The 12,035-nt window shown below is 36.6% G+C and overlaps 1 protein-coding gene across 2 annotated transcripts in view; it reads right to left on the minus strand.

Annotated features, from left to right (window-relative positions):
- Nucleotides 1-508: 508 nt before the first annotated feature.
- Nucleotides 509-12,035, minus strand: part of RSBN1 (round spermatid basic protein 1) — a 13,634-nt gene continuing 2,107 nt past the window's right edge. The window contains exons 2-8 of one of the 2 annotated variants that reach the window (XM_072425949.1): nucleotides 11,395-11,496; nucleotides 8,442-9,121; nucleotides 6,923-7,060; nucleotides 6,313-6,455; nucleotides 4,670-4,837; nucleotides 4,222-4,330; nucleotides 509-3,366 (exon numbers count right to left, since the gene is read on the minus strand). In XM_072425949.1, coding sequence (XP_072282050.1) covers nucleotides 3,001-3,366; nucleotides 4,222-4,330; nucleotides 4,670-4,837; nucleotides 6,313-6,455; nucleotides 6,923-7,060; nucleotides 8,442-9,121; nucleotides 11,395-11,496 — 1,706 coding nt within the window. In that variant the 3' untranslated portion in view covers nucleotides 509-3,000. The remainder of the gene's footprint in view (nucleotides 3,367-4,221; nucleotides 4,331-4,669; nucleotides 4,838-6,312; nucleotides 6,456-6,922; nucleotides 7,061-8,441; nucleotides 9,122-11,394; nucleotides 11,497-12,035) is intronic. The other variant, XM_072425958.1, reaches the window with a different exon arrangement.

Below are 12,035 nucleotides of genomic sequence, written 5' to 3' on the forward strand. Positions count from 1 at the left end.
TATGATATTGCTGCTAAAGGTGGTTCTACAAGCTACTAAATACTGGTGTGTAACTAGTTTAGCTAGTCCACATAAAGCATGCCCACATTGTCTGCAAAGTGATAAACAGGAGGATAAGTGACATGAGCTAGGATATACCTGGGGAAAGGCTTTTTTATTTTTTCGCTTCTCTTCTTATTTAGGGGCATGGCCTTTGCCCAAGACCGTGCTGCTTGTGTGTAAATGTTTGAACAAATGGTTGATGTCGTTTTTCACTAGGTACTCATGGGACAGTATGACCTTTGGAACATAAAAAATGTTGCCAATAATCTGGGGTAGTACTAAAGAATAGGTAAAATTTTTCAGTAAAATTTATAGAGATTGTGGGCTTCGTCAACCAGAAAGACTTCTTTACCCTGGAATTGGGCTTTGGGTCTGCACGTCAGTTGTTGCCAAATACTCAAAAGTCAGATAATAAACAGCACATGCACAGGAAGAAATGGGCGGAAAAAAAAAGTCAGACACCAAATGTATTTACAATAACCCATTTCATTCTAAAATGAAAATAAAGATTTAAGAACCATATGCTTAAACTCTATTTGGCTTCATCTTGAATACAATCATATCAACAGTTTATCTAATGCCACCGTGACAACTAAAAAATAAAGATGCAGAAGAGTGTCCCACTTCAATCACATTCCTTGTATTGCATGAAGATTCTAATGTGTTTGCAGCGCTCGGGTAAAATTCACCCCCTTCTATAACAGATAGAAATTCCTAACCAATAGGGCCTTGTAGTATGTGTGTAGAATGATATATTCTACTAACAAAGATCACAGCAGGTCTAGTTGTTCAGTTCTTAGGTTGCTGGAACAGAAGTTGGAGCATTTACAAAACAAGAGCTATGCTAAAGTCAGTATCTTTTTGAAGTTTTTTACCAATGCACACAAATATTTTTTCTTTTTAAATCCTTGTCCATTACGGTTCATATAAAATCCTGCAACTTGTATTTCTGTCTCCAATTTATCTTAACAGATTATTTTTTTATTTTTTTTGGGGGGGGGGGGGGGGTTCTTAGTACCCAGTGGAGGTAAAAATTACCCCATGTACATTGTCCAAAAACAAACAACACCAGTTGTGCACTTTAATACCACTAAGTGCCTTTAAGGATTCTAAACATGAAATCTCCTTGTACTGTGCCCAATTTAAACAGATTTAGTTTCCTAGATTTCAGATACTGAAATAAATAACATCCCAATGCATTGTATTATACCATGTAGATGACTCTGTGGAATCGAAGAAAATCCCCACTGCATTATAAAATGCCATACAGATGGCTCATTACAGCCAAAACTGAAAACTCTGCATTACATATTGGTACTGGGTTGTCCCAGTGCATCCATGATCCCACACATTACTATAAAGACTTGGTTGTAGTGGAACTTTTTTGGTAGTATTGGTAAAGATTTCTCTGGATTGCCATTTGACATTTTTTTTAATATTTCAGGTGTACTCCAAACTCTCATTATTACCCAGATTAACTGTATTGTATTGAAAAGCAGGGGCGCTGATATTTTACCATTAAAATGCCTTGCATTTGGAAAGGTAACAACCACAGCAAGTCAAGGTGATAACCTGAACTAAAAGCTTTGAATTTCTAGCGATATGCAGTAATAGGACATGCTTTTTATATATATGTTCAATGCCAGTTGTTGGTCAGCAATTGTTCAGAAATGTATGGAGACCTAGAATTAAAAGTCATGGTCTATTACTACTAATAACGTTCTCAGAATTCTTGGAGAAATATTATATCAGAAGAACAATTCTACCAAGTAGGATCTAAAATAAAAAATGTGTTACAATTCTTCACAGTCTGCAGGAAATATGTGTATTTAATACATTTTATTGGTTAGGAGACATTGTCAATTTAGATAAGTGGAAACCGTGGTCACCAAATAGAAGACTAGAATAGCCACTAATCTGCACACATTCACACTTACCATACAACAAACCTGAATAAAAAAAAAATGTCTAAAATATTATGGAATATTTCATTAATAAGGAAGCGTAACATTAAAACAAGTCCAGAAATCATTTCTAACTTGGCTACAGTCATGTCACTAATGACTATTAAATAACTAATAAAAATTTACATCAATATAGTAAAAAATCTGATAAATCTATTTAACGTCAGCACATGAACGGATTTACCCGACTTTGAAAAACACTGCACTGAGCAAATTGTTACCTGAAGCAGGATTGAGTAAATCCTTAATTTAAATATTTTCAAATAAACCAGATAAAAGGGGTTGAAAACCCTAAGTGCTGGGGACTGTTCGTGTGTCATTGATTTGTTGGTGATCATCATCATAAATTAAGAACCGCAGGTATATAAAAATAAATACATACAAAAATAAAATGTAAATACAGCTTATGGCTTTGTGCCAACCAGTACTTTTGTGAATGGGAAAAAAGCATAAATGATGCGTCTAAAAATTAGAGTACCAAATGAAATCTGCATTAAAATATTACACAAATGCCTGTAATTTGGACAAGTGGTTGCCTGGTTAGATATATATAAAAAAAAAAAAACAAAATAAAGGAAAACATATATAGAAACAAGTGCTCAATCAATAGTCAATCTTTCTTCATGTTAGAAATTAAGTCTCACTGCAGATTTGGAACCATGTACATCCAGTTTGCTATGAAAGATATAGCCACATTAGATGATAGGTAAAAGTGCTTCTTATTTACCCCAAACCTTTTAGAAAGGTTCAGGAGATGAAAAAACCTGTCCTAATGACTCTTCAGGGTTGTAGCTTCTACGAAGAAAACCTTTTCTTGACATAAAGCCGTCTGTTATTAGTCTGCTGCCGTTCTCAATGAAGGGTATGAAATTGGATTAGAGAATTTGGAAATAACAGGAATGAAGTCAGTCCGTTATAAAACTATAACTTCACATCAAAATTTAAAAAATAGGCTTAAGAAACAAAATAGAATACAAAATAAAATTTCCCATATCTACAAATCTGACTGGCGAGTGTCAAGGGTTTGTATTTGTGTGGAAGGAGTTGGTGCTACAAAAGGTCCTTGTGTTATAGAGAGGGAAGTCTCCTCTGGCTCTGTTTTTATACTGGGGGGTTCCGTTTCTGGAGGAGTAACAGTAGAGTTGTGGTCTGTTTCTGCAGGCTGTCCTTCTTTGTTGTTGCAGTATTGCTTCAGCCTTATGTGCCAAGCCAAACTGCACACAGCTGACACAGTTTTGAACTGGTGAATGACATTGCGAGGGATGAAATAGATGTCATTGTCACATAACTGAATGCGTGCATACCGGATTCCTTCGCGCCGCATTTGGTTTAGTTTAGCTTCGTCAACCCACTGGACACACTAAAAAACAATGGAAAAAACACAAAAAAAAACCTTTATTATAGAAACTCAAGCAAGCAGAAGAGGAAACAAAAGTCTAAAGCCCTATACAGTCGTAGGAATTCTGTCACTGGAAACATCTTGAATCTCCTGTCACTCAAAACAATGAACAAGCGATGTGCACACAACAATGTTCAGTTCCATCCAGATGGGGAGGGGTGAGGGAATGGGACCCCATTATGCTCTCCTCTATAGGAAAGCACAGCAGTCATCCCAATTTGGTTGTTCATTGATGAACATGATTGAGGGATGACCACTGTGCACATGCTAGATTTTCACAAGAATTTGTCTCTGGCAAAGAACTAGTGTTTTTCGAATCTCTTTTCTTTTGAAAGAAATTGAAAGTTATCAAAAAATGTATGGTTAGAGGTGCTGATGATACAAAGTGCACTACAAGATGCAGCAACCCACACAAACACTGTTCCTGCTGTAGAGATATGGAGGCAGACCGATTCCAAAAATTAGTAGTAATATGAACATGCAGATGTCCTATCTGACAAAAGGTTATACATTCTTGCCTAGAATTTGAGAGGTTGTTCAAAGCTAAACTAACTGAAACTACAGTTATGGTTTAAGCTAAAGTCCAGTGCCTGACCATACAAACCCAAATGTATACTCTTTACAGCCTCAAAAGCATCCACAGAAAAAGAAAATGTCAAACTTCTAGAGATCAAATGTCAAACAAGGTTTTGATTTTTTGAAATGATCATCGCACAGGTTACACAGCATTAATAAAATAAATGTCCCCAAAATTTTAGGGGAGGAATGATTTCTACATGAAGATAAAAAAAAGGAGCATATTATGTTTAACTTTACCTGGGACACAGGAGGCTCGTGAAGATCTAGCTGTAACCTCTGCACAACCTGAGAGAAATCTTCTGCATGAAAGCAGATCACATCTTTGGTGATGCGAGGTTGATCACTCCTAAGAGATAGATGTAAAAATGAATAAAGAGCATTTGCAATTTTTTTTTTGTTATTGTAGATAATGGCAAGTATTCCAAAATAAAATTTCAATTACATCAGACACATGATCACCTTTGTTCAAAAACATAACCTGGATACTTAAATAATCTGCATTAACTTCTTGAACAAGTCAATGCCTTTTTATTCTTTTAACCATTTATACAGCAAAGACAGCCTGTTCTTTAAGATTTATCACTTTAATTTTCCTACAAGGCACCCATAGGAGATTGAGATCTATAAAATATAAGCTGAAATGTAGTGATAGAAAATGCAGCTTTCCATTTGTAAAGGATCTTACCATTCTCCAAACTGCACTGCCTTTAAAACCCCTACGGCTGCTGTACTCTCCCAGTCAAAACCTTGACCAACATGATCTGCATGTGCTCTAGTTCTGTCTTCGAAGAGGACCTCCCTAGGTTCACTAGTGCGAGGCAGATATTGCAAGTTCTTTATCTCATTCATAGATCTAAAGGGAAAAAAAAAAAAAAAAGGATATATAATATAAATCTAGCAGTACATGGGTTTTCTGTAAACAGAGCAGTCTATCCAAATTTCACTAACACCACACATAAAAAATTATCCCCAAAGTCCCCCAAGCTTTTTTTTTTTTTTTTGAAAGGAGAGCACTGGGGATGCCCCTTTATGTAGAAACACACATGCATTTTTGTGCAGTGGAGCGGTGCAATGCTTCAAGGTGGCCCATACATGATAACAGGCTGTCTTCATTTAGCTTGATATGACAACTCTCACACACAACAGTTAATTAAACCCACAACCATGCAGATTTACACTACGTATGTCTCTACTACAACATAAAATAAAACCTTTTTGACTGCAAAGAGTTTGTTCAAAGGTAATTGTTCAATAAAAGAAAAAAAAAAAAAAACAAGTGTATTGTAACTTTATTGTACCTGCTTAGTATGGAGAGCAGATACTGATCTATAAGCAAGATGGATTTGTTTATAAGGAAAACCCATAATTTAAATAGTTGATAGTCAATTTTTTAAAGGAGACTGCACAAGAGTCTGCAGTTTGGCACAAAAGGTATAATTTAAGTCGGCTTTCTAAAGTTACACACCAATATATAAAACCATTCACCGGCCACTTTATTATGTACATCTGTTTAACTGCTTGTAAACCAAAATATCTAAAAGCCAATAACATAGCGGCAACTTAATGCATTTAGACATGTAGATGTTGGTTTAAATTTTAGCAGGTTGCCTTGACAAACATAAGCATGAGGAAGAAAGTGACTTTTGAAAATAGCATGATGCCGGGAAGGCTGGTCTGAGCATTTTAAAAATTGCTGATATGCTGTGATGTTCAAGCAGAATTATTCTTATGGTTTACAGGGAACAGTATGATAATTCAGCGAACAGCAGTCCTCTGGATAAAAAGGTCTTGCAAATAACAGAAGTCAAAGAGGAATGGCCAAATTGGCTTAAACTGAGAAAAAAAAATGTAATTTAATTCAAATAACGATTTGTTACAAGCAAGGTATGCAGAAAAACATTTTGACTTTGAAACAGATGGGTAGGAGACCACTGGGCGCCATTCCTGTCAGCTAAGAACAGGCAATCAAAGCTTTAATTTGCATACCAAAATTGGACAAGAGAAGCTGGGAAAAAAGTCTGGATTTCTGTTGCACCATATAGAACGTAAGGTCATAGTTTGGTGTCAACATGAAAGCAATAAATCCTCCTGTCTAGTATCAGTGGTTCAAGCTGGTGGAAATGGGGGATATTTTTTGGCACACTTTAGGCCCCTTAGTACCAAATGAGTATTGTAAATGCAACAGGCTACCTTAGTAATGTTGCCAACCATGTCCACACATTTACAATTACAGTGTACCCACCATCTAATGGCAACTTCTAGCAAGGTGTACCTAATAAAGTGGCCGGTGACTATATATTCCCAAGGATTTTCTAAAAAGTACCCTACCTTCGACGTTTAAATGGGGATTTTGGCATGTCCGCAGTTGGAATCATTTGCTCTCCTGGCCTCACCCACATAATTGGACCATCATCACTTTGCGATCTGCACTGAAGCTTAAGTGTAGACATTGTCCCCCATGGCAAAGTCATCTGTAAATACACATCAAAGAGAAGATTACATAAAATAGTTATTGGTTACAAGAACCTTGTAATCAACAATAAATAAATATGCGCAGTTGTGCCTATATAATGGGACATTTTAAGATTCTCTGCAATTGTTCAATACACAACAGTAGAATAGGTCTTAACATTGTATGGGATGCCTGAATGACATTTGTGCACCAAGTAAAATCTCATCCTTTGAGTTTTATGTAAAAAAACACCTCATGTCAATCAGAAAAAAAAGTATATAATAACTGGATAAACGGACACTTTAAACAGCCATATTTGTGAAAAAGACAGCATTACAAGATGGAACTGAAAAGCAGCAGAGCAAGAGGAAGACAAAACATAACTGTTGATAGGACATGTTCGAGTTAGCAACAAATAAAAGTTTGCTTAACTAACATTTTTCATAATGTAACCTAGGCAATTTGATATGAGAAGTACAAACTAACCTTTAGAAATGGAGATTCTTCCAACATATCCAGAAACTCGGGGAAAAAGTCTCCAACTTCTTCATCAACTGCTCCAACCAGGCTGATTTGCCTCATCGGACCAGCTCTATATGTTCCACAGCAGTAGGTTCTGCCAACCTAGGAAGAAATAGTGAATAATAAAAAAATAAGGTACAATTCCAGCAATAAATATTGCCAAAACCAAGTAACCAACATTGTCTATAGCTATCCGGCTAATCACCCCCATGTCCTGCACGGTGTGTGGAGGAAACATTTTTCTTTAATTTACAAAGCAGATCTTGAAGTTAGGTTTACTTTCAAGTTAAAACAATGCAAACAGGTGCTACATAAGCCAGAAGCTTTCACTGCTGTCCCTGACAATAATCTGTGTCTAATGGATATAATGTTCCATATTTAAGAAAACTTGGTTTATATGGGATTTGGAATAAAATAATGGCTGCCTGGTCCTTATTCAACAGTTGCACCCCTGGATAGGTTTTATATCAGAAGCATACAGTTGTCATTTTGCTTTTAACACAAGGAGAGACTCTTCATTGTACTTTACATACACAACAATAGGCAGGTTTGGGAACATTCTGAAATGAATGAAATGAATGAAAAACAATGAAAATGCCCCAGAAAAGGATCTAAGAAAGTAAGCAGCTGTTTTAACAGTAGTAAGCTTACAATCGGATTGCACAAACTTAGATCTACAGACAGCCTAAGAAAGCCTTATCATATATATGTGAAGGCCTTACTAAATGGATGAATAATTGAAATCTGGCAGATCTACATACAACTGTACAGTTAGTTTGTAACCTATATGTATTCCAACACTGGTTCTGTCTTTGAAATTAAAATTGCACTGAAGTAAAAAACTTTTATATTAAACACAAGATTTGTAGCCACATGAATCTTTTTTCCACTATTTATTCTAAGCAAGTTTAGTAAATACTAGCCGTTTATGCACCTAATTTGTGCTACCCATCCAAAAAGAATGGATTTACACAGCAATCCCTTAGAAAGTTATATAAAGTTACAACTGTGTGAATTAAAGAAGCACAAAACTTCCTATCTGTGAACGTGCATTCATCTTGAAATCCAAGCTAGGCACTGGTATGAAAACAATTGTCCTATAAACATAAAAACATTGCTTTAGTTGGAACATCTATTGTCACTTCCATGAAAGAATAATATAGAAGACTGGCAACTGGTCAACACACAATTCCTAAATGGTTTATTCAGTAGATCAGAGGGCCAGACAAAACTTTTTTTGATGCCAGTCTGAACAGTCTAGGATCCAGAGTCCTTTACTAAACAATACAAACATCTCTAAACAAGCCCATCTGCTTTCCTTCATGCACCTTGGCTACTCTCCCAGGACATGACCTATCCTGCCCTACAGAATAACCAAAACTGCAAGATGTGCAACACAAGCCATTCAAGCATTCTTCTATAAATTAGATATAGGGCTTCAATACATATTCAACTGAACTTTTAATATGGGTTCAGAATTTACCTGTGCATGAAAGTTTGCAATTGTTGTTGTCTCAATATCTTTCTTGCCAAGGATCTCCATTTTAACTGGTGTATTTGGAAAGTTAAAAGCAAAATAGTCCAGAAAATCTGGCAAGTAAGCAGCTGCACCATGAACTATGGCCAATGCATAATAGGCTGCATTCTTTTCATTCTCATTAAAAGTCTTTTCCAGGAACTCCTCAGCAAATCTTTCCATCTCCATAGGAGACAAAAAGGAAAGTTCATCCATGTATGCATGTAAAACTGGGGCTCCGCCATTCGACTGATTCTCTTCATGCATTAGTCTGCTGAACCGAGATTCTGTTTTTAAGATACTGGTACGGATGCAGTGCTCTTGATGAGATGCAAAAGGCATCTGGACCTCCTGAGGAACTCGGTATTCTTCAGTTCCAAGGTCCGATCGGCAAAGTTGTTCATCTTTTAGATATCTGCAGGACTCCTTGTTCACTTCTACTCCTACACTGGCTTGGTCTAGGGCTTCCTGATTAATACGGGTCAGTCCAGCACACAAAGTCTGGACCTCTTTGTTGTACATTTTCAGCCGTCTGCCTCTTAAGTCATCTCTATGCTTCTTTTTCTTTTTTTTCTTTAGCTTTTTAAGAAGGAAAGCCTTATCATCGTTTAGTGCTCTCTGGGATTTACCATTCTCATCTGGAATTTCTGTGGAGGAGGTAAAAGTTAATAAAACACTTTAATAATTTAATTTGTAGGTGTTTATGTTCAAAAACATACTATAATGCAAAAATGTATGTCTTAGGGACAGTCCAGACAAGTCTTTAAATTATTAAACAAAAAACTCTGACTTTTGAGGCATGTTTTTACAAATAATCATATTAGCAAATATAAAAAGAGCATTAAAAACAATTTATTCATAATCATTAAAATTCATAAAACAATATTTTTGGACCTCACAGACCAGCATGCGCGTGTGTCACAGCATAGAGCCGTATGTCACTCATGGGTAAGAAACCTCCTCCAGAGTGACGTGACATGATACTACTAACAAAATGTCTTTCATGTTTTCACTCACTGCCACTTCAGTATTCTCCCCAGATTGTTTTTTTTTTTTTCTGTAGTTCAAACTTTAAACATTTAGAACTTTCCAGAATGAGTTACTTCCCAGTACATGTACCTAGAAAAGTCAAGCTGTGGTTTTGTTTTTAAGTTTTTACTGAATAAAGCTGAATTTACCAACAGAGAAAGTGATCTCTTTAAACTTTGAAAGTCTCGTCAGTTAAAAAAAAAAAAAATTAAAGAATTTAAAAAAGCCATTTAAGAAAGTGAATATTTTAAAATGTCCAATAGGATATTTGGGATAACATAGGCCAATATTTTAGCCAAACAAAATTTAATCAGGAGCTTCTATTTGGTCTGAACTTTAGGGACAGTTGAGGGTAAAGAAGGATCTGGTCAGAAAGTAGAGACAAGTCATATTAACAAGAAAGGAATGTAAATCATCAGCTGAATAGCAAGAAGTAGAGCCATAGATGATCATGGGGGTAAGGAGAAGGGGATTAAGTCACATAAATTGGAGCAAACACTACAAAAGGGAGGTGGCCAAATGTAGGTCAACAGAAGGTGTCAGACATTAGAGCAGGAGCCAGTAATAGGAGGTGCTGGCAGAATAGATAATCATGACAAACTTTATGGTATACAAATTGCAAAACACAACATGTATGAATTGGATCCATCTTATGTGTCCCCATAGTAAAATAGAGGACGGCACAGAAGCTGGAATCTATCTGCATACATTCATGTTAACAGGTGCAAGAGTAGTGTTTCTTTACCTTTTTAACATGGGGAAACCTAAAATTACTTACAGGTCTTAGGGAATCTCTGGTATAATTATTATATCACAGAGCTCGCAGTACATTAGTGTGATGGTCAGTAGAAAGAAAGCTTCTGAGGTCATGTATGTTATTTAAGAACAGTCATGTCCATCTCAGGCAAGAATCTGACATGTGTACAGAGGTCAAGAGAAATCATTCATGGGTCCAGGACGGATTAATCAACGACCGATTGACAATGACCACTATACAAGTTAAGGAAGAGAGCACAGTCCTCCCCTTCCCTTCTTTATAGAACAGATCAGGGGTGTGTATACAGCGTTCATTATTCATTCAAATTGTTCAAGGAACACCTAGCACCCTCTGGGGGAGTGACAAACCAGGTGTTGTGTGTGATCTCTATCCCATATAGTATCGAGGACCCCTGAGCTATAGCTATTAGCAATGGACTCATTAGAACACAAGTGTCCAGCAACTCCATGCAAAAGCAGAAGTCAAGCAGCAGGTAAATTAAAGTCATCATAGACAGTTACAAAAAAAAAAAAAATACACACAAGCCATTGGAGAAACATCTGAAGCCAGAGAGATCTCTTGATGGCTTATCCTGCAAAAGTGAACAGTTTTGACAGATAACAAAACACAAATGGTATTAGCAGGTGGAAACTTTCTGCTAGGATAGGCGGTTTCTATCATGTCTGCCCAAAAGGTGCACACTACGATATTTGTCATTTAGACTTTTGGAAAGTGGGACAGTTATGATAAAGAATAAAGTGGTGGGCATATTATTATGTCAAAGCACAATTTCTTAATTGACATCCACAAAATAAACAGCTTTATTTAGACTTCTCAAACTGATGTAACAAAATAGGAAGTATGGGGGTTTGTAGGTTACATTTTAGGCTAAGTACCACCTTTAACGCATATGTAATAAACATCTCAATTACTCTGGTCCCCTTTAAAAGAAAAACACTAAGATGTATTAGTGAAGACTCAAAAAGTGTAAGAAATTGTGGTAACATTTTATGAATGCACCAAAACATTATATCACAAAACCTTATCTCATTAGGATCAACCTTCTTTTTACAGCAATGACAAAAACTGCCCACTATAACAGAGATATGGTAAGTGTAGAACCAGCGTTCATACCTTCCTTAAGTGGTAACTCAAGTCCATACATGAGCCCAAACGGTCCTCTGCTCTCCGTTGCCCTTGTCTGATCCACAGACTTCAGGAGAAACGTGACATTCTCTACAATGGCAGAATGAAAGATTGGCAAGACAACTTTAGCAAGAAGAGGAAATGATCATTGCGCCACTTACATTTTTGGCTTTAGGTCTTCAATGCAAAGAATAAACATAAAACTAAACCCAACTACCAGCCATAGCTCCCAATTGAGTAATTTCACCTAGCTGGGTGGTAAAAGTATTAGGGGCAATCCAAAAACCATCAAATCCCAACTAAACGTGCATCACATTCCTGAGAGTGTTATCACAAAGGTTGTGGTGGAAGTTTGTAAGCACTGCAATGTAGAAATCCAGGATAAATGTTCAGCTATCTTGCAATGTTCGGGACTAATGTATAAAGAACAAACCACAGAAGATGGGAGCTTTCTGCAATACAATCCCAACTCATTCTTTTTCACATTCCTGCACCACAGCATCTGCATCACCAATACATCCACACTACTGCACATCACAATTACTGAATTTGTGCACCGGGCTGCCATTCTGGGTAAATGCCACAGCATTCTGAGCATACTGTCACAACTCTGTCATCATTAAGATATG

Source organism: Pyxicephalus adspersus, chromosome 1, assembly GCF_032062135.1.
Source record: "Pyxicephalus adspersus chromosome 1, UCB_Pads_2.0, whole genome shotgun sequence".
In the NCBI taxonomy this organism is placed as follows: domain Eukaryota; kingdom Metazoa; phylum Chordata; class Amphibia; order Anura; family Pyxicephalidae; genus Pyxicephalus; species Pyxicephalus adspersus.